This window comes from Erinaceus europaeus, chromosome 13 (genome assembly GCF_950295315.1).
Source record: "Erinaceus europaeus chromosome 13, mEriEur2.1, whole genome shotgun sequence".
In the NCBI taxonomy this organism is placed as follows: Eukaryota; Metazoa; Chordata; class Mammalia; order Eulipotyphla; family Erinaceidae; genus Erinaceus; species Erinaceus europaeus.
This window is the reverse complement of record NC_080174.1, coordinates 52,416,985-52,444,204: the sequence shown is the minus strand read 5'-3', so window position 1 is coordinate 52,444,204 and position 27,220 is coordinate 52,416,985. Positions and strand designations below refer to the sequence as shown.

General features: G+C 38.8%; 1 protein-coding gene across 10 annotated transcripts in view; it reads right to left on the bottom strand.

Moving 5' to 3' along the window:
- The window catches only part of ZMYM4 (zinc finger MYM-type containing 4), a 155,999-nt gene that overhangs the window by 39,952 nt on the left and 88,827 nt on the right, over positions 1-27,220 (bottom strand). For all 10 annotated transcript variants that reach the window (XM_060205861.1, XM_060205862.1, XM_060205860.1 and 7 more), the window contains 10 exons: positions 23,924-24,074; positions 23,125-23,240; positions 22,458-22,733; positions 22,136-22,286; positions 18,554-18,726; positions 15,660-15,810; positions 14,288-14,428; positions 14,001-14,038; positions 3,753-3,897; positions 1,989-2,107 (listed from right to left, as the gene is read on the bottom strand). In XM_060205861.1, coding sequence (XP_060061844.1) covers positions 1,989-2,107; positions 3,753-3,897; positions 14,001-14,038; positions 14,288-14,428; positions 15,660-15,810; positions 18,554-18,726; positions 22,136-22,286; positions 22,458-22,733; positions 23,125-23,240; positions 23,924-24,074 — 1,461 coding nt within the window. The remainder of the gene's footprint in view (positions 1-1,988; positions 2,108-3,752; positions 3,898-14,000; positions 14,039-14,287; positions 14,429-15,659; positions 15,811-18,553; positions 18,727-22,135; positions 22,287-22,457; positions 22,734-23,124; positions 23,241-23,923; positions 24,075-27,220) is intronic.

Below are 27,220 nucleotides of genomic sequence, written 5' to 3'. Positions count from 1 at the left end.
CATTGTACCACATCCCTGTCTAGACAGCAATAATTATGTTTAAAAAAAAAAAAACAAAAAAAACACTCCTTGGGGGAGGGGGAGAATAGCATAATGGTTATGCACAAAGACTATATATATATATATATATATATATATATATATATATATATATATATATATCCCTTTTGTTGCCTTTGTTGTTTTTTTATTATTGTTTTAGTTATTGTTATTGTCGTTTTTGGATAGGACAGAGAGAAATGGAGAGAGGACGGGAAGAAAGAGGGGAGAGAGAAAGACAGACCACTACAGACCTGCTTCACTGCCTGTGAAAGGACTCCCCTGTAGGTGGGGAACTGAGGGCTCGAACTGGGATCCTTACGCCAGTACTTGCGCTTTGCACCACCTGCACTTAACCCACTGCATTACCACCTGACTCCTGAAGAATGACTTTCATGCTTGGGGCTGGGTGGTGGTGCACGTGGTTGAGCACACATTTTTTTTTTCCTCCAGGGTTATTGCTGGGCTCAGTGCCTGCACCATGAATCCACCGCTCCTGAAGGCCATTTCTCCCCCTTTTTGTTGCCCTTGTTGTTGTAGCCTCCTTGTGGTTATTATTATTGCCACTGTTGATGTTGTTTGTTGTTGGATAGGACAGAGAGAAATGGAGAAAGGAGGGGAAGACAGAGAGGGAGAGAGAAAGACAGACACATGCAGACCTGCTTCACCACCTGTGAAGCGACCCTGCAGGTGGGGAGCGGGGGGGCTCGAACCGGGATGTGTATGCCAGTCCCTGCGCTTTGCGCCACATGTGCTTAACCCACTGCGCCACCGCCCGACCCCCGAGCACACACTGTACAATGTGCAAGGACCTGGGTCCCCACCTGCAGGTGGAAAGTTTTGTGAGTTGTGAAGCAAGGCTGTAGGTGTCTCTGTCTCTCTCCCTATCATCCCCATTCCTCTCAATTTTGAACTGTGTCTATCCAATAAATAAAGATAATACAAAAAAAATAATAAATACTTTCATGCCACGGGCTCCAAAGTCCCTGGTACAATCTGTAGCACCACCATAATCCAAAGCAAAGCAGTGCTCAGGTTAAAATAATAGTAATAGTGGTAGTGGCAGTGGCAGTAGTAGTAAATTACTGGGGCTGAGCAGTGATATATCTGGTAGAGTGAACCTGCTAGTATGTTTAAGGACCAAGGTTTAAGCACCTGGTTCCCACTTTTGAGGGTGGGGAGAGCGTCCCAAGTGGTGAAGCAGTACTGCAAGAGCCTCTCATTCTCTACCCCTTCCATATCAGTATCTCACTCTCTCTTATCTAATGAATAAATAAAATCTTTTAAATAGAAAAACTATAGAGGAAAAATTTTCAGCAACACTACTTGTTTCAGGTATACAGTTATTCATTTTACCAAATGTTCATCTTTATTTATTTTTTAAAATATTTTTTATTTACTCATTAGTGAGAAATGATAGGAGAGAGAGAAAGAACTGGACATCATTCTGGTACATGTGCTGCCGGGGATTGAACTCAGGACCTCATGGTTGAGAATCCAGTGCTTTAGCCACTGGGCCACCTCCCAGACCACGTTCATCTTTATTTTTAATTAATGAGGCAAAGAATCAGAGGATCACTCTGGCTTAAGTGGTGCTAGAGACTTTAGCGCTACACTTTACCTTCCAAGCCACCTACCTTGCCCCCAAGATGTAAAGTTTTTTTTTTTAAACTGGTTAGCATTTCTTAAATCATATTTATTTGATAGTACAGACAGGAATAGAGAGGAGGGGGAGAGAGGGAAGAAGAGAGGAAGATAAACATCTGGAGCAATGCTTCACTTCTCATGAAGCTTCCCTCTTGCAAATGGCGACTAGGGGATTGAGAAGCGTCCTTGCACACTCTAATGTGTGTGGTCAACTGGGTGTGCCACCCAACAACTGGCCATAACACAAAGTTTTACTTGAAGATGTATACTAAATTAGTCTTAATTTCTAAATGTTTACTCACTGGAACTGGAATTCCAAATGGGACTGGTGCGTACTGAGTATAAAGATGAAGAGGTATGGGCACAAACACTGGTACTGGAACTGGCACCACAATGATCTGGGGATGACTTGGAGTAGCTTCTAATGGAGAAAAAGAAAAAAAAAATCATAAAACAGCGTTAGAACAACAGTTTAAGAATTTAAATAGAAGTTTCTAGTATAAAGTAGGTTTAATCTGACAATAGATCATAGAAAGGAGAAACAACTAAAGCAGAAAATGTTTGAAAATAGCCTTGAAATAATATAGGCAATGTATGCTAAGATGAAGGTTATAATTTGAATGGATGAAAGAAAAACAGCAGTGATCTTAGAAGGAAGACATGAGAAATGCCTTAACATGAATAATTATGTCATATCAAAGAAAAATTGAATAGATAGAAATAAAATTTGTCCAAGTATATAATATACATTTTTTTTTGCCTCCAGGGTTATTGCTGGGGCTCAGTGCCTGCACTACAAATCCACTGCTCCTGGAGGCCATTTTTCCCATTCTGTTGCCGTTATTATTTTTATTGTCACAGCTGTTGTTGTTGTTGTTGTTAGATAGGACAGAGAAAAATTGAGAGGGGGGAAGACAGAGAGGAGAGAAAGACAGACACCTGCAGACCTGCTTGACTGCTTCTGAAGCGAGCCCCTGCAACAAGTGGGGAGCTGGGGGCTCAAGCCGGGATACCTACACCAGCCCTTGTGCTTTATGCCATATGCAATTAACCCACTGCACTACCGCCCAGCCCCTATGATATACATTTTAAAATTACTTTTAGGGGCGCGCAAGACAGCTCACCTGGGCAGAGCACAGGACATGGGGATGGGGGTGGGGCCACTTTCAAGTCTTCCTTACACCACATGTGAGTACTACAACACTGAAGAAAGGTTTGATATTGTGGTGTCTTTCCCTTTTTCTGTCTCTTGTTCCCACAAAATTGCTTTTCCCCGCACATGGGCACGGGAGCCCTCCCCCTCCCCCTTTCTAAAAAGATAGAATAGAACAATTAAAACCCAGTCACAGCATGCCAGGTATGTGCTCTACAGTCAACCCCATAATCCCCAATATTTAGACCCTCTCTACATAATCCTTGGGGTTTGTTTTGTTTTTTTTTTAACCAGAGCCGTACTCAGCTCTGCCTTACGGGGAATGTGACCTGGAGCTTTAGAGCCTCAGGCATGAAAATTTGTTTACATAACCATTATGCTTTCTTCTTTTTTTTTTTTTTTAATTTTTTAGAGTTCTTTTTTTATTCCTTTTTGTTGCCCTTGTTGTTTTATTGTTGTAGTTATTATTGTTATTATTCTTGATGTCATCGTTGTTGGATAGGGAAGAAAGAAATGGAGAGAGGAGGGGAAGACACAGAGAGAAAGACACCTGCAGACCTGCTATACCGCCTGTGAAGCAACTCCCCTGCAGGTGGAGAGCCGGGGGCTCGAACTGGGATCCTTACGCTGGTCCTTGCACTTTGTGCCACGGTCTATAATCCTAACATCTGTGCTTGATTAATAATATCATTCATCATTAATAAGAAAACTAAATGAAGTGTTGAAAGTATGATATCATCAACTAAACTTTTGCTACAATTTGCTAAGTTTCAGATGGTGAAAATACTTCACTCAGGGATGTATGAGAACTAAAAAGTAGGCAAGCAAACACATCTAGGAAAAAGTAGGCACTCCAAGTAAATAGATTTTCCCCCATAAAAAGAGAAATAAAGAGGAAATACAAAAAGCATACCTGTCTGGCATTCTTTGTTTTGGGTATGTGGTTTGCAAGAAGTGGCTTTAGTCTGTGTGATGGGTTTGCACAATAAAGCTTTATTCTTCAAAAGTCTTGGAGGCTGGGATGGAGGCAATTTCAGGGCATCTGTTTGTGTACTTGCCTACACAAAAGAAAAGCAGACATAGCAACAGAAGTTTTTTTATCATAAATCACAAGAAATATTACAATTTTGAAAGAAATATTAAAGTTACTAGAAAACATAGAACACAGTAACTATTCAAGAAAATATGTAGGAAATATACTATCGGGGCCATGTGGTGGTGCACCTGGTTAAGCGCACATGTTACAATGCGCAAAGACCCAGGTTCGATCCCCTGGTTCCTACCTGCAGTGGGAAAGCTTCTTAAGTGGTGAAGCTGGGCTGTAGGTGTCTCTGTATCTCTCCCTCCCTATCATCCCCTTCCCTCTCAATTTCCACCTGTCTCTATCCAATAAATAAAGATAATTAAAAAAAATTTATAAAAAAGAAAAGAAAACTATCTCTAACATTAAAAAAAAAAAAAAAAAGGAGCAGATCGCTTTCTCTCCTCTCCTCTCCCAGATCAACTAGGAATACCAAAGGAGACCACCTGGGACCGAAACAAGACAGGACCAGAATGACCACAGGAACCCAGTAAATCACCGTTGAGTACAAACACATGTGGCTGGCGACAGAGAGGAGAGAGGAGCCTAAGGAGAGATTAAGTGACTGCTAACAGTTCAGCAGTTTATCAGTTGGGACACCACCTCCAGTGTGCTCCACCAACAAGAGGACAGCTGAAGGGAGAAGAGGACTCCCCAGAGACTCACCAAGTGCAACTCTGAGTCTCCATTGCTACTGCCCTCAGAATCTGCAGCAGCGACAGGGAAGGACACCAGGGGACAGAGATTTAACCAGGAAACTCAGGAGACCTATACCTTGGTGGCATAGCTGAGGGGCTATGAAAGTCTCTTTGCATAACCACTGAACTATCTCTGCCACACCCTGCTTTATCTCTTGGTCAGGAGTCGCTAAGAAGCCTATTGATAGTTTAAAAGCCCTCAGGCTCCCATAGCCTACAGGGAAAAAAAAAGAGGCTTTTAAACCACTGAGCTCCAAACTCAGGGATTAAAATACTATTGAAACAACTGTTAACTTCCACCACTGTGAACCCTTTAATTAACTTACTTACACAAGTCAATCGAGGCAATAGTGATCAGTAATTTGAAAAGTACTGATAAAGGGAACTCATAACATAATATATAAAATAGTTAAAACAGCAAGAAGAAATATTGGAGAATCGAACCAGGACAAGAGTCCAGCTAAAAGTCCTCCAGAGGGTGAAGCACAAAATAACGAGTTCAACATCCAAACATTAGCTAAGAAATTAATAACAGGAGTGAGTAAAGAATTTGAAAAAATTGGGAGTCAGGCTGTAGCACAGCGGGTTAAGCGCAGGTGGCAAAAAGCACAAGGACCAGCATAAGGATCCCGGTTCAAACCCTGGCACCCAACCTGCAGGGGAGTCGCTTCACAGGCGTTGAAGCAGGTCTGCAGGTGTCTGTCTATCTTTCCTCCTCTCTGTCTTCCCCTCCTCTCTCCATTTCTCTCTGTCCTATCCAACAACGACAACAACAATAATAAATACAACAATAAAACAACAAGGGCAACAAAAGGGAATAAATAAATAAAATAAATATTTTTTAAAAAAATTAAAAAAAAAAGAATTTGAAAAAATTGTAATCAGAAATACAGGAATAACAAATGAGACTACGGAAGAAAATACTAATTATCTCATGGTTATTAGAGAGCAGAAAACTAAAATAGCTGAGCTAAGAACACAACTATCTGAACAAGCTAAAACAGTATCAGAACAGGGCAACAAAATAGATGAACTCCAGAAAACAGTAGAGGGCAGAGAGAATAGAATCAATGAGGCTGAAGACACAATTAGCAAGATCGAGGATGAATTAGAGACAACTAAAAAAGAAGTAAGAGATCTCAAAAAGAGATTAAGAGATGCTGAAAACAACAACAGAGACCTATGGGATGACTTCAAAAGAAACAATATACACATTATTGGCTTACCAGAGGAAGAAAGAGAAGGAGAGGAAGAAAGCATTCTCCAGGACATAATAGCTGAAAATTTCTCTAGTCTAGACAACACCAAAGACATAATGATTCAAGAAGCCCAGAGGGTCCGAAACAGAATTAACCCAGACCTAAAGACACCAAGACATATCATACTTAGAATGGAAAGGAATAAGGATAAAGAAAGGATCCTGAAGGCTACAAGAGAAAAACAAAGAGTCACCTATAAAGGAAAACCCATAGGATTAGCAGCAGACTTCTCCATACAAACACTAAAGGTCAGAAAAGAATGAATGGCAAGATATCTACTGAGTGCTCAATGAGAAAGGCTTTCAACCAAGAATACTATATCCTGCTAGACTATCATTCAGACTAGATAGAGGCATCAAAACCTTCTCAGACAAGCAACAGTTGAAGGAATCAACTCAACTATCACCAAGCCTGCCCTGAAAGAAATTCTGAAAGGTCTCCTATAAACAATCAGACCACCACAAATAGGTCTGATTGTTTATAGGAGACCAAAAATATATCAAAACACTCTAAAACTCTACAAGAATGGCGTTAAAATATCTTGAATCTTTGATATCAATAAATGTCAATGGCCTGAATTCACCTATTAAAAGACATAGAGTAGGAAGATGGATCAGAAAACACAACCCAACAATACGCTGTCTACAGGAAACCCACCTAACTCAACAAGACAAACACAGACTTAAAGTGAAAGGATGGAAAACTATCATACAAGCCAATGGCCCACAAAAAAGGGCAGGAACAGCTATTCTCATATCTGACACGACAGACTTTAAAATAGATAAGATTATAAAAGACAGGAATGGACACTACTTAATGCTCAGAGGATCAGTCAATCAAGAGGACTTAACAATTATTAACATCTATGCACCCAACGAGAAGCCACCTAAATACATCAAACTTCTACTGAAAGAGCTACAGCAATGTATTAACAGCAACACAATCATAGTAGGGGACTTCAACACCCCACTCTCTCAACTTGACAGATCATCCAGGAAGAAAATCAATAAAGAAATTAGGGAGCTAAATGAAGAGATAGATAAACCAGAACTATTGGACATTTCAGAGTCATTCATCCCAAGACACTGGAATACACATTTTACTCAAATCCACATGGGTCATTCTCAAGGATAGACCATATGTTAGGCCACAAAGACAACATCAGCCAATTCAAGAGCATTGAAATCATCCCAAGCACCTTCTCAGACCACAGTGGAATTAAACTAACACTTAACAATCAACAAAAGATTAGTAACAGTGCCAAAATGTGGAAGCTCAACAGTACACTTCTTAACAACTTCTGGGTCAAAGAGGAAATCAAGGAAAAAATCAAAATGTTTCGAGAGTTCAATGAAAATGAAGACACAAGCTATCAAAATATTTGGGACACAGCTAAAGCAGTCCTAAGAGGGAAGTTCATAGCTATACAAGCACACATTAGGAAACAAGGAAAAGCACAAATAAACAGCCTGATTGCACATCTTAAAGATTGCACATCTTCTTCTTAAAGAAGAAGAACAACAAAGGAACCCTAAAGCAACCAGAAGCACAGAAATCACTAAAGTTAGGGCAGAAATAAATAACATTGAGAATAGGAAAACCATACAAAAGATCAATGAAAGTAAATGTTGGTTCTTCGAAAGAGTAAAGAAAATCGACAAACCTTTAGCCAGACTCACAGAACAAAAAAGGGAGAAGACCCAAATCAATCGGATAGTAAATGAAAGAGGAGATATCACAACAGACACCACAGAAATTCAACATATCATGCGAGGCTTCTATGAACAACTATATGCCACCAAGCTAGAGAACCTGGAAGAAATGGATGATACCTACCAACTTCCAAAAGTAAGTAAAGAGGAAGTAGATAACATGAACAGGCCCATCACAGCTAATGAAATTGAAAGTTATCAAAAATCTTCCCAAAAATAAAAGTCCTGGACCAGATGGTTTTACAAATGAATTCTACAAAACCTTCAAAGAGGAAATAATACCTCTACTTTTAAAAGTCTTCCAGAAGATTGAAGACACTATTATACTCCCTGCTGGCTTCGATGAAGACAACATCACTCTGATACCAAAAGCAGACAGGGACACAACCAAAAAAGAAAACTACAGACCAATATCTCTGATACTGGAACATAGATGCGAAAATATTGAACAAAATTCTAGCCAACCGGATACAGCAGTATATCAAAAAGATTGTTCATCATGACCAAGTGGGGGTTATCCCAGGCATGCAAGTTTGGTTTAATATACGTACATCAATCAATGTGATCCACCACATCAACAAAAGCAAGACCAAAAACCACATGGTCATATCAATAGATGCAGAGAAAGCCTTTGACAAAATACAACATCCCTTTATGATCAAAACACTACAAAAAAAGGGAATAGATGGAAAATTCCTGAAGATAGTGGAGTCTATATATAGAAACCTACAGCCAACATCATACTCAATGGTGAAAAACTGGAAGCATTTCCCCTCAGATCAGGTACTAGACAGGGATGCCCACTATCACCATTACTATTCAACATAGTGTTGGAAGTTCTTGCCATAGCAATCAGGCAGGAGCAAGGAATTAAAGGCATACAGATTGGAAGAGAAGAGGTCAAACTCTCCTTATTTGCAGATGACATGATAGTATACATGGAAAAACCTAAGGAATCCAGCAAGCTTTTGGAAATCATCAGGCAATACAGTAAGGTGTCAGGCTACAAAATTAACATTCAAAAGTCAGTGGCATTCCTCTATGCAAACACTAATTTAGAAGAAATTGAAATACAGAAATCAATTCCTTTTACTATAGCAACAAAAACAATAAAATATCTAGGAGTAACTCTAACCAAAGAAGTGAAAGACTTGTATACTGAAAATTATGAGTCACTACTCAAGGAAATTGAAAAAGACACAAAGAAGTGGAAAGATATTCCATGTTCATGGGTTGGAAGAATTAACATAATCAAAATGAATATATTACCCAGAGCCATCTACAAATTTAATGCTATCCCATCAAGATCCCAAGCACATTTTTTAGGAGAATAGAAAAAATGCTACAAATGTTTATCTGGAACCAGAAAGACCTAGAATTGCCAAAACAATCTTGAGAAAAAAGAACAGAACTGGAGGCATCACACTCCCAGATTTCAAACTATGTTATAGGGCCGCTGTCATCAAAACTGCTTGGTACTGGAACATGAATAGACATATTGACCAGTGGAATAGAATTAAGAGCCCAGAAATGAGGCCCCACACCTATGGAAATCTAATCTTTGACAAAGGTGCCCAGACTATTCAATGGGGAAAGCAGAGTCTCTTCAACAAATGGTGTTGGAAACAATGGGTTGAAACATGCAGAAGAATGAAACTGAACCACTGTATTTCACCAAATACAAAAGTAAATTCCAAGTGAATCAAGGACTTGGATGTTAGACCACCAACTATCAGATACTTAGAGGCAAATATTGGCAGAACTCTTTTCCACATATATTTTAAAGACATTTTCAATGAAACGAATCCAATTACAAAGAAGACTAAGGCAAGTATAAACCTATGGGACTACATCAAATTAAAAAGCTTCTGCACAGCAAAAGAAACCACTACCCAAATCAAGAGACCCCTACAGAATGGGAGAAGATCTTTATATGCCATACATCAGATAAGAGTTTAATAACCAACATATATAAAGAGCTTGCCAGACTCAACAACAAGACAACAAATAACCCCATCCAAAAATGGGGGGAGGACTTGGACAGAATATTCACCACAGAAGAGATCCAAAAGGCTGAGAAACACATGAAAAAGTGCTCCAAGTCTCTGATTGTCAGAGAAATGCAAATAAAGACAACAATGAGATATCACTTCACTCCTGGGGGAATGTCATACATCAGAAAAGTTAACAGCAGCAAATGCTGGAGAGGGTGTGGGGTCAAAGGAACCCTCCTACACTGCTGGTGGGAATGTCAATTGGTCCAACCTCTGTGGAGAGCAGCCTGGAGAACTCTCAGAAGGCTAGAAATAGACCTACCCTATTACCCTGCAATTCCTCTCCTGGGGAAATATCCTAAGGAACCCAACACACCCATCCAAAAAGATATGTGTTTACATATGTTCTTGGCAGCACAATTTGTAATAGCCAAAACCTGGAAGCAACCCAGGTGTCCAACAACAGATGAGTGGCTGAGCAAGTTGTGGTATATATACACAATGGAGTACTACTCAGCTGTAAAAAATGGTGACTTCGTCGTTTTCAGCAGATCTTGGATGGACCTTGAAAAAATCATGTTGAGTGAAATAAGTCAGAAACAGAAGGATGAATATGGGATGATCTCACTCTCAGGCAGATGTTAAAAAACAAGATCAGAAACAAAAACACAAGTAGAACCTGAAATGGAATTGGGATATCTCACCAAAGTAAGAGACTCTGGGGTGGGTGCGTGGGGAGAATACAGGTCCATGAAGGATGATAAATGACATAGTGGGGGTTGTATTGTTAAATGGGAAACTGGGGAATGTTATGCATGTACAAACTATTGTATTTATTGTTGAATGTAAAACATTAATTCCCCAATAAAGAAATAAATAAAATAAATAAATTTAAATAATTAAAATTAAAAAAAGAAGAAGAAAGAAATATACTATTTCGTGGTCTGGGAGCTGGTGCCATAGATAAAAGCACTGAACTCTCAAGCAGGAGGTTCTATGTTCAATCCCCAGCAGCACATGTACCAGAATGATGTCTGGTTCCTTCACTCTCTCCTGCTAACTATCTTATTAATAAATAAAAATTTTTAAGTAGAAAATAAAAAAGAATTATACTGTTTCTGAAATATCAACAAGAAATATCTTGATAACTATACTGATTCTGAATGCATCAACCTTTTATATTTGCCAAGAAAAACATTATTTCTACTATAAATCATTAATAATTCTAGATATAGGCAGAGGAGCTATCGTAGTGGCTAGGCAAAAAGACTTTCATGCCTGACACTCTGAAGAACAAGGTTTAATCACCATAAGCAGGAGTTAAACAGTATTCTGGTAAAATAGTTAAAGAATTGAAATAAAACAGAATGTGGTAAATTAAAAAAAAAAAACTGAGTTCATAATAATATTATTTCCTACTCTGTCACTGATTATGTACATGTTTTATCAAGCTAGCTTTATTGAAGTAAATCACCAAACACAATACATTTCTTTCTTCCACAGAAATTTCACTGTTTCTGCACTGACTTTCTCATTCATTTTACTGCAGAGATAGACAAGGAGACCACAAGAGATACCACAGTGCTGGAGCTTACCAAGTACTGTCATACATCTACTGTGCCATGGCTCAGACAGGATCATGTGTATGGCAAGGCATGTACCCTGCCAGGTGAGCCACTGCTCAGCCCCTAAAAAGGGATCATTTTATTTTCTTTTTTAAACTTCATTTTTTAAAAAATAATTATTTATTACTGGATAAAGACAGGGAGAAATCGAGAGGGGAGTGAAGAGAGAGAGGGAGAGACAGAGCAACAACTGCAGATCTGCTTCACCGCTTCTGCAGCATCCCCACTGCAGGAGAGGAGCTGGGGACTCAAATCTAGATCCTTGCATGGGTCCCAGTGCTTAATACTATGTGTGTGTATCTGGGTGCACCACCACCTGGTCCCCAAGATTCAATTTCTTTGATAGATATATTAAAATGAGAATTGGTACTTCTTGGCAGAAAGAATTCACAATGAACTTAAGTTTCTATTTATTAAAATTTTTAAATTAAAAAAAATTTTTTTTGATAACCACATAGTAATTGAGATGGAAGGAGAGGGGCCGGGCAGTGACGCACCCAATGAGCCTACACATCACCAAGCACAACGACCCAAGTCAAGCCCCTATTCTGCACCTGCAGAGGAGACGCTTCACGAGATGTAACAAGCCTGGAGTTGACTATTTTTCTGTCTCCTTCTCTATCTCCTCCTCTCTGTTTCTTTCTATCCTATCAAATAAAAAAAAAAAAAAATTTAAAAAAAGGTTGCCAAGAGTGTTGGATTCACCATGGTGGCACTAAGCCCAGCAATAATGTTGGTAGCAAAGAGAGAGATAGAGAGTGAAAGAAAGGGAGATATATAGCAGGAGAATTGGGGGGGGGGGGCGCGAAAGAAAGACAGACAGACAGACAGACACACACACACACACACACACACACACACACACACACACACACACGAGTTCATTTAGCGTTCATGAAGCTTCCCCCTGCAGGTGGGGACCATGGGCTTGAACCTAGGTCCATTCACACAGTAATGTGTACTTACTACTAGAAGTGCCATCACCCAGCCTGCCCACCCCCCAAAAAAGATTGGGAGGTGGGGGGGGGGGGTGGCCAGGACTTGGCGAAGTGGATAAAGTATTTCACGGAGAAGCCTAAGATCTTGAGTTTGATCTCTGGTCACACATATGACATAGTAATCCACTAAACCATGTGTCTGGCTCAAAAGCAGTCTCTTTCTATTCTTACTCCCATTTTAATAAAGGTAAATGGGAGACAGAAAAGGAGAAACACCATAGTATCTGCCCATGCAACGTTCTCAGAGAAATGCTGTGGGGGGACTTAACGTGTGCATGGTAATGTGTGCACTCTGCCAAGAGAGCTATCTCCTAGCCCATTTTATTTTATAAAAGAGAATGAAGGGGAGAGGCAGAAAGAGAACGTAAGATACTGCTCTCCTTCCATGGACTTCTATTTGTTTTTGTGCCTCAAAGAAAGCAAGACAGGTGCTCCCTGGCACCAAGAAGTCCAAAAATAAATAGAAAAAAATAAAGTCATTTATAAGCTTTTACTTATCTTATATAAAAAAAAGTGGAGGGTAGGTGGTGGTGCACCTGGTTACTGTGCACTGTGCATTACAGTGCACAAGGACCTGGGTTCAAGCCCCTGGCCCCCACCTGCAGGGGGAAGCTTCACGAGTGGTGAAACAGGGCTGCAGGTGTGTGTCTGTGTCTCTTCCTCCCCTCCCCCTTTCAATTTCGCTCTGTCTCTATCCAATAAATAAGTAAACAAATAAATAATTTTTTTAAGTGTAAAGGCTAGGAGTCTGGCAGTAGCACGGGTGGGTTAAGTGCAGTAGCTCAAAGCACAAGGACCGGCATAAGGATCCTGGTTCAAGCCTGTGGCTCCCCACCTGCAGGGGAGTCGTTTCACAGGTAATGAAGCAGGTCTGCAGTTGCCTATCTTTCTCGCCCTCTCTCTGTCTTCCCCTCCACTCTCCATTTTTCTCTTTCCTATCCAACAACAGCGACATCAATAACAACAAAACAAGGACAACAAAAGGGAATAAATACCTTTTTTAATTTTTTTAATATTTATTTATTTTATTTATTTATTCCCTTTTGTTGCCCTTGTTGTTTTATTGTTGTAGTTATTATTGTTTTTGTCATCGTTGTTGGATAGGACAAAGAGAAACAGAGAGAGGAGGGGAAGACAGAGAGGGGGAGAGAAAGACACCTGCAGACCTGCTTCACCGCCTGTGAAGCGACTCCCCTGCAGGTGGGGAGCCGGCCGCTCAAACCAGGGTCCTTATTACGGTCCTTGTACTTTGCGCCACCTGAGCTTAACCCGCTGCGCTACAGCCTGACTCCCCAATAAATAACTTTAAAAAAAAAAAGTGTAAAGGTTATTCCAGACACCAAGAAACACTGCAGAGATGTCATTGTGCTAGTCCTAAGTTTTCCTCATTATTTAGTCTTTTAATAGACAAAGCAGAAAATAATGACTAAAAATGGGTATTTACAATAAAATCTGACCTAGGCAAAAAACAAGTTGCACTGCACAAATATTTTATTTACAACCTGATAACATTACAAAACCTCAAAAGATCCTCATATGCCCAAATTATGTACAACTTATACTCACTCTGTACAAAAAGTCAGCTCTTCAGTAATTAAAGATAATAAGCATTCAAAGAAAGAACTTAAAGGCCTAACTAAATAAAAGACTGTATTCCTGAACAAAGATTTAAAATATTCAGGGATTTTATTTTATATAAGAACAAAGGAGGAAAAATTAGCTTGGCATATTTATACTGCATAAACATGCAAAGAATACAGTGGCAATAAAAATACCAATAAAAATAATACTTACATCTCCAATGATTTTTGCTGTTACTGTAGGAACTGCACCTGATATAAATAAAAATATGCATGTGAGATTTCATATAGCTATTTAAATGCTAGCATTAAAAACTGGCCATAAAACATTAAGTCTCATAGTAAAACAGTGAAAACATGATTTAATTCTGCTAACAGCCCACAATGAGTCAACAATCCTAATATGAACATATCAAACATGAAATTGATGACTATGGAAAAAAGATAGCTTGCCACTGTAGTCAACTCATAGATGCTAAATGCTTTCAAATGAAGCCATACCTTGTAAAACACTGTTGGAATTCACTGTGGGCTGAGCTGCAGGAGCACTTGCTAATGAAACTACATTGGCAATAACTGGCGTTGAATCTTTTCTTAGAGATGGAGGTCCTGCCGAAGTAGCTGGCATCATGGAAATACTTGCTGATTAAATAAAAATCAGAAAAACTTAATATAATTTACATGCAAATACAAAGAAACCAACATTTGAAGGAGGTTAAAATAATGATTTTGGTAGAGTATATTCTAATGGAACAGAATCACTTTAGAATTAAATGGGCTTTTTATATTTTTCCAAACTAATGAAAAATACTAGTCCATACTCTTTATCATGTGCTAAGTGTACACACAGAATATTTAAAAGATGACTTAAATCTCTTATGTCCTTTAATTTAATTTTTATTTTTAATTCCTTAAAGAATTAACGTTGGGGTGGGGGTAACTAACATAATAGTGATGCAAAGAGACTCTCATGCCTAAGGCTCCTCAAGTCCCAGGGTTAATACCCATGTACCGCCATAAGCCAGAGCTGAGTAACGCTCTGGTTATATAAAAAAAAAAAAGGAAGAAATAATTAAAGGTATGTGTTCAACAACAAAGCACTGTTTGCTGTTCTTACAGAATTTATCTGATTCAGAATGCTCAGGAAAAAAATATAAGATCTAATTTTACTTGGCTTTAATCTAAGGCATTAGATAAAAGAATAAGTGATTTAAAAAGAATGAAATCTGTGTTGGGGGAGATAGCATAATGGTTATGCAAAGAGACACTCTTGCCTGAGGCTCCAGAAAGAATGAAATTTGTTCATATGCACAAACACGTACACACATACATATATGCGCATGTGTGTATACATACATACACACGTGTGTGCATGTGTGTGTGTGTGTTGCTATTGTTTTTTGTTTTTGCTTTTTAACCAGAGCACAGCTCAACTGTGGCTTATGGTGGTGCTAAGGGTTGAACCTGGGATTTTTGGTGACTCAGGCATAAGTCTTTTGGCGGGAGTCGGGTAGCGCAGTGGGTTAAGTGCAGGTGGCGCAAAGCACAAGGATCCCGGTTCAAGGCCCCAGCTCCCCACCTGCAGGAGAGTCATTTCACAAGCAGTGAAGCAGGTTTGCAGGTGTCTATCTTTCTCTCCCCGTCTGTCTTCCCCTCCTCTCTCCATTTCTCTCTGTCCTATCCAACATTAATAATAACTACAACAATAAAAACAACAAGGGCAACAAAAGAGAATAAATAAATAAATATACCTTTTAAAAAGTCCTTTGGCATAGCCATTATGCTGTCTCCCCAACCCTATGAATAGCATTTTTAGAGTTCTGAATCTGCAGACTAGGAGCTAACTCGAGCATATATCTAAGTTTCACTTTACCTGTACTGTTGTGGGGAGGTGGGTCACACATACTTTGCTGATTACAGAACATCAAAATACAAAGTAGATTACAGAAATGTTTCATTTCTCCTCGCCATTTCAAGGACTCACTGAGTTTACCCTGTCTCTTACAACCGTCACATTTAGCCATCTGGAAAAATAAAATCACAAAAGAGAAAAATAAATTACCTGTGATTCACAAAATGAAAGCAGTATACTCATAATAAATGAAGTTAGAATTCAGATTATAAAAATGAAGGTGGACTGCCCTAAATTGATTTCATAATAAATAATTTTTTTAAATCAAATTATAAAGATACCAATAATGACAGAGGACCTAGTGGGGGTTGTACTGCTATATGGAAAACTGGTAAATGTAATGCACGTACAAACTACTGTATTTACTGTCAATTGTAAAACATTAATTCCCCAATAAAGAAATAATAATAAAAAAGATACCAATAAATAGTAGGAGCCTAGGAAGTGTAGAGATAGTTCAAGTGTTGGATTCACAAGCCCAAGGTCGCAAATTCAATCCCTAGTACAGCATAGTCCAGATTGCTGCTCTAGTTGGTCTCTTTTTTTTATTCATTCTGGGGCTCAGTGCCTGCACCATGAATCCACTGCTCCTGGAGACCTTTTTTTTTTTTACCCCATTTTTGTTGCTCTTGTTATTATTATCGTTGTTGCTATTGCTGTTGTTGTTGGATAGGACAGAGAGAAATAGAGAGAACATGGGAAGACAGACACCTGCTGACCAGCTTCACCGCTTGTGAAGTGACCCCCCTGCAGGTGGGGAGCCGGGGTCTCAAACAGTGATCCTTGCCTTGATGCTTGTGTTTCACGTCTTGTGCGCTTAATCTGCTGCGCTACCGCCTGACCCCCGGTCTCTTTCAATATATATCTATCACTCATGAAATAAATAAATCCTTTTAAAAAAATCCAGGAAATAAAAAGCATGGGTGGTAGGGGAACAGTGTGTCAGGAGAAGGCTAACTGGGTATAGCACAAGCCTTCCTACATGAGTCCTAAGTTTCATCCTTACGCCGGTCCTAGCGCTTTGCGCCACATGCGCTTAACCCGCTGCGCTACCACTTGACTCCCACATTTTACTTATTTTACCAGAGTACTGCTCAGCTCTGGTTTATGGTGGCGCAGGGAATTGAACCTGGGACGCTGGAGCCTCAGACATGAGAGTCTCTTTGCATAACCATTATGCAGTCTACCTCTGCCCACATTTTTTTTTATTATCTTTATTTATTGGATAGAGACAGCCAGAAATTGAGACGGTAGGGGGTGACAGAAAGAGGGAGAGACACCTGAAGCTCTTCTTCACCACTTGTGAAGCTTTCCCTCAGCATGTGGGACTGGCCTAAGGATCCCAGTTTGAGCCCCCGGCTCCCCACATGCAGGGCAGTCACTTCACAGGCAGTGAAGCAGGTCTGCAGGTGTCTTTCTCTACCCCTCTGTCTTCCCCTCCTCTCTCCATTTATTTCTGTCTTAACAAAGACGACATCAAGAACAACAATACTACAACAATAAAAAAACAACAAAGGCAACAAAAGGGAAAATAAATAAATTTTTTTTAAGTTAAAAATTAATAGGGGGTCGGGCGGTAGTGTAGCGGGTTAAGCACACGAGGAGCAAAGCACAAGACTGGCGTAAGGATTCTGGTTCCAGCCCCTGGCTCCCCACCTGCAGGGGAGTCGATTCACAGGCAGTGAAGCAGGTCTATAAGTGTCTACTGCGTAAGTACATTACTGAAGATCCAAAGAGGGTGAGAGTGTTCACATAATGGTTATACAAGCACATGTGGTTCAGGAGGAGTCGCAGTGATGAAACTTAGGATTCTCAAGCATGAGATCCTGAGTATTCCCCGCAGCACATGTGCCAGAGTGATGTCTAGTTCGTTCTCTCTCCTCCATCTTTCTCATAGAAGTCTCACCTTCAGCTTCCCACAGTATTGGCAGTGCTCTGATAAAAAATATCTTAGGGACTCGGGCAGTAGCACAGCGGTTAAGCGCATGTGGCTCAAAACGCAAGGACCTGGTTTGAGCCCGTGGCTCCACACTTGCAGGGGAGTCGCTTCACAAGCGGTGAAGCAGGTCTGCAGGTGTCTTTCTCTCCCCGTCTTCCCCTCCTCTCTCCATTTCTCTCTGTCCTATCCAACAACGAAGATATCAATAACAATAACAACAATAAAAAAACAAGGGCAACAAAAGGGAAAATGAATATTAAAAAGATTAATCAAAAAAAAAAAAAAAGGAAGAGAAAGACACCTGTAGCTCTCCTTCAACACTCATAAAGAGGTGTCATCATCTCCTCTCTACCCCACCCACTAATGGTGGGAATCTGAGGCTTCAACCTGGGCCTTGTATATGATAATGTGTGTACTCTACTTGGTACACCACTGACTGGTCCCAATGTTCCATCTTCTTCTTGTTTCTAATTTGCATTTCTTATTTTTACTTATTTATTTGATAGGACAGAAAGAAATAGGGAGGGACAGGGAAAAAAGGGAGAAGGGCAACTGGGCAAAAGGAGAAAGAGAGGAAAAGGAGAGACACACACCTACAGCACACTACTTCACTACTAGTAAAGCTTCCCCTCTGGACTGGAGGTTTCGGCCTAGGTCTTTCTACATTATAACATGTGCACTAAACCAGGTGTGCCACTGCCTGATCCCCCACCCCTGGTATTTTTTCTTAAGGAAATAAAAAAGGTATGTAACTTCAGTGACAGTAAACTCACCCTGAATTTATATTAGAGAGAATATAACATATTTAAAATTTGAAAGTTTTAAATAACTAAACAGTTCTCTATACTATATGAAAGGATAAAAGAATAATATATCCCTAAGTCAAAAAAAACTCAGGAATGTGAATTATATTTACCTGGTAGAACAAAACTGTATATTTGGACATGCATTCTTCACAACAGAACTCTTCCACTTTCCCACCAAAATTATTCTGCACCAGTTTGGGAGATGTCTGTAAACAATAACTGCACAGTTTACAGTGATTTCCCCAACGTTTTGCCAAGTCATGTTTATAAAGCAATTTGCAACCTAAAAACAAGAAAGATAAAATTAGCACTAAGGAGAAATACTCAGTATTGACATCTTCAAATGATAGTTTTCAGGCCTGACTCCTCATAACTTAGTATAATAAGCTATCAATTTAGAGGATGTTATCACTGTTCTTTTAAAAATAAGTCAGAAGGTATAGCTTGTTACTTACAGTATTTTATGGAACTTTTGTCATAATTGTGCATGTGATAATATATGAAGTCACGATGTAAAATATTCCATACACTTTTTTCTTGTGCTATGGTCAAAGGATTTGAAAGCCTCTAGTCAAAGAACCTAATCTTTTTTTTTAAAGTCAGTTCTCTTTTTAACATTTATTTATTCCCTTTTGTTGCCCTTGTTTTATTGTTGTAGTTCTTATCGTTGTCGTCATTGTTGGATAGGACAGAGAAGAGGGGAAGACAGAGAGGGGAGAGAAAGATAGACACCTGCAGACCTGCTTCACTGCCTGTGAAGCAACTTCCCTGCATGTGGGGATCTGGGGGCTCGAGCCGGGATCCTTATGCCAGTCCTTGTGCTTTGCACGACCTGCACTTAACCCGCTGCATTATTGGCTCCCCACCTGCAGGGGAGTTGCTTCACAAACAGTGAAGCAGGTCTGCAGGTGTCTCTCTGTCTTTCCCTCTCTATCCCCCTCCCTTCTCGAATTCTCTCTTTCTCTATTCAGAATAAATAAGTAACATTAAAAAAATTTTTTTAAAGACTCACATTCTTATTTATGGCTTACAGGTCCCAGCCCCGGTTCAATCCCTAGCACCATCATAAAACAGAGTTGAAAAGTGCTCTGGATCTTGACACTTCTCTCTCTCTCATTGATGTAAGTAAAATATTTAAAAAATAAAATAGCCACTTAAAAAGAAACAATCACATATGCATATATATATATTTACATCCAGAAATACAGTGATTGCAAATTAAAATCACAATACAATGCTATCTTGCAACTGTGAAAATGGTCATCAAAAAAATTAGGAAAAAACAAGTGCTCAAAAGCTCTTGCGAGAAAAAGGAATACTGTTGGTGGGAACGCAAACTGTACAGTTCTTCTGGAAAAGGGTTTGTTGGTCCTTCAAAAAATAAAATCCGGGGCCGGATGGTTGTGCACCAGGTTGAATGCATGCACATGTTATAGTGCTCAAGGACCCCAGTTCAAGCCCCCAGTCCCCACCTGCAGGGGAAAGCTTCAGAAGTGAAGCAGGGCTGCAGATGTCTCTCTGGCTCTCTCCCTCTATGTATCACCCTTTCATCTCCATTTCTGACAGTCTCTATCCAATAAACAAGTAAGGATAATAAAAAATAAAATAAATAGGGAGTCGGGCGGTAGCATAGCGGGTTAAGTGCAGGTGGCGCAAAGCACAAGGACCGGCTTAAGGATCCTGGTTCGAGCTTCCAGCTCCCTACCTGCAAGGGAGTCGCTTCACAGGTGGTTAAGCAGGTCTGCAGGTGTCTGTCTTTCTCTCCCCCCTCTGTCTTCCCCTCCTCTCTCCATTTCTCTCTGTCCTTTCCAACAATGATGACATCAATAACAACAACAACAACAATAAACAACAAGGGCAACAAAAGGGACTAAATATTTTTTAAAAATTTAAAATAAGATAAAATAAAATCAGGAGGGTTGGAAAGATAGCATAATGGTTATGCAAAAAGTCTTTCATACCTGGGGCACCAAAGGTCCTACATTCAGTCCTTGGCACCATGTTATAGAAGAACTGAGCAGTACTCTGGCTCTTTTTCACCTCTCATACATAATAAATTATTTTATTTTATTGATTTTTTTATCAGAGCACTGTTCAGCTCTGGCTTATGGTAGTACTGGGAATCAGAAGAACCTAGAACCTTTGGCATCTCAGGCATGGAAGTCTTTTTACAGAATCATGCTATTTCCCTAGCCCAGTAACTATTACTTGGTGAAAATCAAGGTGATCATGCTTAGTGAAATAAAAAGTGAAAGATAATTACCAGATGACTTCACTCATAATTTGAATAAAAATAACAAGAACAAATCAACTTTTGGAGAAAAAATAAAGTACTAATCACTAATAGACTATGAGAACTATGGTGGCTAACAGACAGAACAAAGAGGGAAAGTAATGGGAAGAGCTTAAAGGATCTCTAGTCTGATGGCACTAGGACTTTGAAGGTAAGTGTGGTGAACAGATACATACTTAAATATTAAAGGTTTTCTTAATCATCACCAACCTCTGCATTAAACTATCAGTATTTATTTATTTACTTATTTTTTGCCTCCATGATTATTGCTGAGGCTTGATGCCTGCATTATGAAGCCACAGCTCCTGGTAGCCATGTTTTTTTTGTTTCTTTTTGGACAGGACAGAGAGAAATTGAGAGGGGAGGGGAAGACAGGGGAAAAGAGAAAGATAAGACACCTGCAGACCTGCTTCACCACTTTTGAAGCCATCCCCTTTCATGTAGGGAGCTGGAACCAGGATCCTTGCACGAGTTCTTGTGCTTGGTACTATGTGCACTTAACCTGGTGCATCACCACCTGGTCCCTGGTCTTTTATTTATTTTTTAACTTTTCTTTTAATTATATTTGTTTACTTATTGAATAGAGATAGTCAGAAATGAAGAGGGAAGGAGGAGATAAGGAGAGAGACACACACCTGCAGACCTGCTTCACCACTCACAAACCTTTCCCCCTGCATGTGGAGACCAGGGGTTTGAACCAGGGTCCTTGCACACTGTAACATGTGCGCTCAAACAGGGGTGCCACCACCTGGCCTCTGATCTTTTCTTTTTTAAAGTATATGTTACTTGTTTTTATTTTAATGAGAGAGAGAAAAGGAGAAGGGGGGAGAGGACACACATACCAGAACACTGCTCAGTTCTGACAAAGGGTGATGAGGGAGACTGAATTTGGGACTCTGAAGACTCAGGTGTAAAAGTCTTTTTGCAAAACTATTATTTACCTCCCCCAGACTGTTACTTTCATTTATTATTTCATTTATATTAAAAATCAGAGCATTGTTCAGCTCTGAGTTATGGTGGTGCTTGGGATTTACTTGGGACCATGGAACCTCAGGCATTAAAGTTGTTTGCATAACCACTATACTATCTTGGTCTTTCTTTTCCTTCATTTGAATAGCTATGTAATATGAAGAATTAAATAAGAAAGGAGCAAATCAAGTGTAAACAAAGTATTTTAATTGTTGGGGTTTTTTTAAATTTAAATCAGAGCACCACTCGGCTCTGGTTTATTGGCGGTGTGGGGGATTGAACCTGGGAATTGAGAGCTTCGGGCATATAAGTCTCTTTGCATAACCATTATGCTATACCCCCATACCCTTTTAATATTTGGTTTTATAGATAAACAATAACAATTTAAATCAACAACTTTTAAAGCCTACATATTGTTATCTATTTTTACCTTCACTACAGAATGACTTGTCAGCACCTGAGAACCGCACAGTCTCCTTTATAATTTTCTCAATTTTACAGTATTCACACATGGCCATTACATTATTTATTTTCTTATATTCATCAGAACAATTCTTGCCACAGAACTGAAACATTTTACCCTGTAAAGATATAACCATTAAGTGCTTATTTAAATATTTGGTTATATTTTATGGAAATCTTTATCCCTCCTGCTTTCAAAAAATTGTAATTTTTAGAAAGGCAACTCTAAAAATAACTTCACAGATAAGCTAGTTTATACTTAAACCCTTTATCATGATTCTATAATTTACCTTATAGTCAAGAAGTTCTGGTTTTGTGGCAAAAAGACGATTACAGTGCTGACATTTGAGTTTGACCACACTCCTTGTGTACCCAACATGTTGGGATTGAGCAGCAAGACGCTGGAGACCAGCTGCAGCAGAACTACTGATGGAAGTGGGAGAAACAGCAGAGGTATTACTTCCTCCAGCTGACACTGTTGAACCAGTGGGGATGCTTACAATTACTTGGCCCTGTGATAAGGGCACTACTGAAGAATTCATTCCTGTTGGTTTGTTGAACAAATTCTGGGAGGGAAAAAAAAGTCAATCTAATCATTTGCTCAAGCAAATAAGAACCAAGTGCCTAAGTAACTTAGTATGTCAAGCACAGATCTAGGCATTTAAGAACATTCATTAGCTGGCAAAAATTTCTGCTTTGGACCAACTTAAAACTATGAGAAGGGTTTTAGGGGATGATTTAGCTAACAATCTTTGAAAATATCCTTCCAATAGATGGTCACAGTAGTAATATTATAACTTAATTTTAGTAATAATAATAATTAAGACAGACATGCCTCCAAATATAACATGAATCAGAAATTTAAGCAATCCAGGCACTAGCAAGCACCTAATAAATTTGTCTTACTAAAGCAGGCAACTCAGTGACTGGAAAACAGGAAGATTCCTGAAGCCATACCTGGAAAGCTACCACACAGCTGTAGCTACAGAAGTTGCGTATACTTCCATCGGACATGGCTAGGTGATACTGAGGGATTGCTGAGGTCTTACAACTGTTACACTGAACTTGTATACCTTAGCAAATCAAAATTAAAAACTAGTAAGAAATATATACAGATGTGTGAGATAATAAATATTATACAATATACTGAAGGGCCTTGAAAATTCAAGGGCCAACGTGCAGGAACTGAAACTAAATTTAAGCATATAAAAACCGGCTAATATAGTATCAACAATATTTTTCGATTTAAAGTTGTCACATCCACCTTGAAACTATTCTGTAAATGAATCTTAGAATAAATCAACTACAAATAAAGAAAATACATTGAAGAAGCCATATAAAACTATTTTGTTAAGGAGAAATAATCAAATAAGCAAGAAAGTAAATTGAACATAAAATAAGCAGCAGGGAAAGGGGTTTACGAGGAGGACATTGGGGACCCAGTCCAAGACAGTACTCTTAGGTTAGTGGTCGGAGTGGTGTGCAGACGCCTACCACAGGGAGATAAGAAATTGTACTCATATGACAACTAATGTCTTCTAAATCATTATCTCCTTAATAAAATTTTTAAAAGACATTGAAAAAATAAACAAAAACTTTACAAAGATTTAAAAATAAGCAATCAAGGTAGTGACATTTTATAATACAGATCTGAAGTATTTTAAATTTGATTTAAAAATAAACTAAATTTAGATAGAAACTTGTACTATAAAAGCAATGACCGTTTAACCTATATAGCTTATGAAACTAATATTACCTGCAGAAGTAACCAATTTAACTCTGTAAGCAGATAAGCAATTAACAGAACAGAAAAGTTCTGTCTTTCCCAAGCTATTGGTACTTTCAATCATTTCTAGTGAGGATCTCAATGATTTGCAAAGTGCACATGGTGTAATTTTGGTTGATTTCTATTAAGAGAATAAAAAAATATTCATTTTCACCAAACTGCAAGAAAAAAAGCATAACATGTAAAAAAGTTTATAGTTTTAACACTGTCAGAAATTTTAAATTAGTGGTTTTCAAACTTTCGTGGTTATAGTAATCCTCAGTAAGAAATAAGTTTCATCAAGAGACCTAGTATATACATACCTCCTGAGGTTTGGGGCTTGTGTATAAAACTGGAAAAGGTTTCATAAAACAATATATTTAATGACTTATTATGCTTTAATATTTTTTATTCTATTTCATAAAATGGAATGCTACTCACAACCTAGCAATATCTACTAATGAACCTAAATGTACTTTTTAAATTGTTATTAAAAAGTAAGAAAAATAAAACAAGTCTTTTTGTTTGTTTTTTATTTATCTGTTTCTTTAGTTTTTTAACCAGAGCACCAATCAGCTCTGGCTTATGATGGTAAGAGGTACTGAACCTGAGACCTTGGAGCATCAGGCATGAGCATCTTTTTGCATAACCATTTGCTATTTCCCCCACTCCAGGAAGTTCATGGGGTTTTTTTGTCTGTTTGTTTTGTTTTTTTTTACCAGAGCCAGATCAGCTCTGGTTTATGGTGGTGCAGGGACTGAACCTGGGACTTTGGAGCTTCAAGCATGAGAGTCTCTCTGATAACCACTATGCTATCATCCTCTACCAGGAAGTTCAGATTCTTATACTAACCTAAGAACTGCAAGAGTCTCTTCCCCGAAAAGGTGATTATGTATATATATATAATTTAAGGTAGTCATATAATTAAGTCTGGGAGCTGGAAACGATTTCATAAAATAATATATTTAGGAAGTCGGGCGGTAATGCAGCAGGTTAAGTGCATGTGGTGCAAAGCGCAAGGACTGGCATAAGTATCCAGGTTCAAGGCCCCGGCTCCCCACCTGCAGGGGAGTCGCTTCCCAGGTGGTGAAGCAGGTCTGCAAGTGTCTATCTTTCTCTACTCCCTCTGTCTTCCCTTCCTCTCTCCATTTCTCTCTGTCATATCCAACAACAACATCAATAACAACAATAACTATAACAATAAAACAGCAAGGGCAACAAAAGGAGATAAGTAAATAATAAAATATTTAAAAATATATTTTTAATGACTTACATTACGCTTTGATATTTTTCATTCAGTTTCAAGAGGTGAAATACTATTCATAACCTAGCAATAAATTAACTCACAAACTCACAGTCAAATCTCCTACCACAAAAAGCAGCAAAGTACGCTATAAACAACTAACTTTGGATATCAAAAGTATCTGAATAAATAATCAACCAGAAAAGTCTGCTACTTTAAGTTCCCCACTCAGGGATCCAGCAACAAGGAACACTAAATATTATTAACATATCCTACAATCAGAAAACCTTATAAAATATATTTAGCATACATCAGAATATTCTGTGATCACCAATTATTCCCTTAAAGATAAATTTGTTAGATTTGCTTATAGATATACTTTTAAAGTGAGCTTCAGGGAGCAGAGCGGTAGCACAGCGGGTTAAGTGCACATGGCAAGGAGCATAAGGACTGGCATAAGGATCCTGCATAGAGGCCCAGGCTCCCCGCCTGCAGGGGGTCGCTTCACAAGTAGTGAAGCAGGTTTGCAGGTGAGTATTTTTCTCTCCCTCTCTCTGTCTTCCCCTCCTCTCTAGATTTCTCTCTGTCTTATCCAACAAAAACAATGGTAGCAATAACACAATAACAATAGTAACAACGGCAACAAAAATGGGGGGGGGGATGGCCTCCAGGACCTGCAGTGTAAATTCATAGTGCAGGCACTGCGCCCCAGCATTAACCCTGGAGGCAAGAAAAAAAATGAGCTTCATACTGAAATATCATTAATATTCCCAATCCTAATATCTTTTACTTCTTCAGTGTACATGAACTTAATTTAAGTTTTTTTTTTTTTGCTGATAGGATCAACTTGCTTTATCAGGTAGTACAGACCCTTTTCCCCTGTACTCCAGTCTACCCCACAATTCTTACACATAGTAACTTTAATTATGTCTATGTGTGTGTATGTGTCACCCTCAGGAGATATATAACCACTAAAAACAGAAATCACATCTAATATTTATTGAATTAGTTATATCATAAAGGACCAAAAATAGACCATTTATGTGCCAACTTCTGACTGGAGTTTTCTCATTTTCATTTTGAATCATACTTAAGACATGCCATTTACATAGGTGGCATAATAACCATTTAGATATAAGAAAATCGAGTCAAGTAGCATAATTTCATTCCCTACATTAACATTCCATTTGAATACAAATTCTGAGGATCATGTGAGGGGCATTCATGATTATACGAAAAAAATTCTCGTGTTTGAGGCTCCGAGGTTCAATTCCCAGCACCACTATATGCCAGAGCTCTGCAGTGGTCTACTCTTTCTCTTTCTCATTAAAGTAATTAATAAATGAAAAATATTAAAATTAAAAAAGAAAGTATGAGAATCAAATTGAGACCTACTATGCTAAATCCAACTTGTCTCTGCTCTAGTATATATAGTGCATAAGAAATTTTATAACTACTTTAATCTATAGCTCTGCCTCTAGAATATGAACTAGCTTTGTAGTTGGTATTGCATAAGTTCAGTTCCAACATCCAGGCCAACTTTTTCGGAGGGAGGGAGGGAGGGAAGGAGGGAGAGGGAGAGAGAGAGAGAGAGGAGAGAAGAGAGAGACCGACTGAGACCACAGCACTTCAATTTCCTGAGGGTTTATGTGGTATGCTGGGGCTCAAATGTGGGTCACCTTACTAGGTGAACAATATCTTCAGTCATGAATTATTTTTTAATGGATTGAATTGGAGTAATTTTTATTACTTAATATAATTGCCAGGAAAATTAGTTTTGTGGACAAGAATAAAGGAATGTGATGGTACTATGATTTGGGTTGTTTTCCATGTGAGAAGGAAAGCAAGGTGTATCTAAAAGAAGTAAATATACCCATACAGTGTACACACATTGACAAATACATAGAAATACTATACCATGGATAAAATTAGTAAAAAATTTTAAATAAAACTGAAAAAAAAAAAAAAGTCGCTGTAGCCTAGTAGGTGGTTCAGGAAGTAGAATATATTCACTGCAAGCATGAGACACAAAATGTAATCCCTAA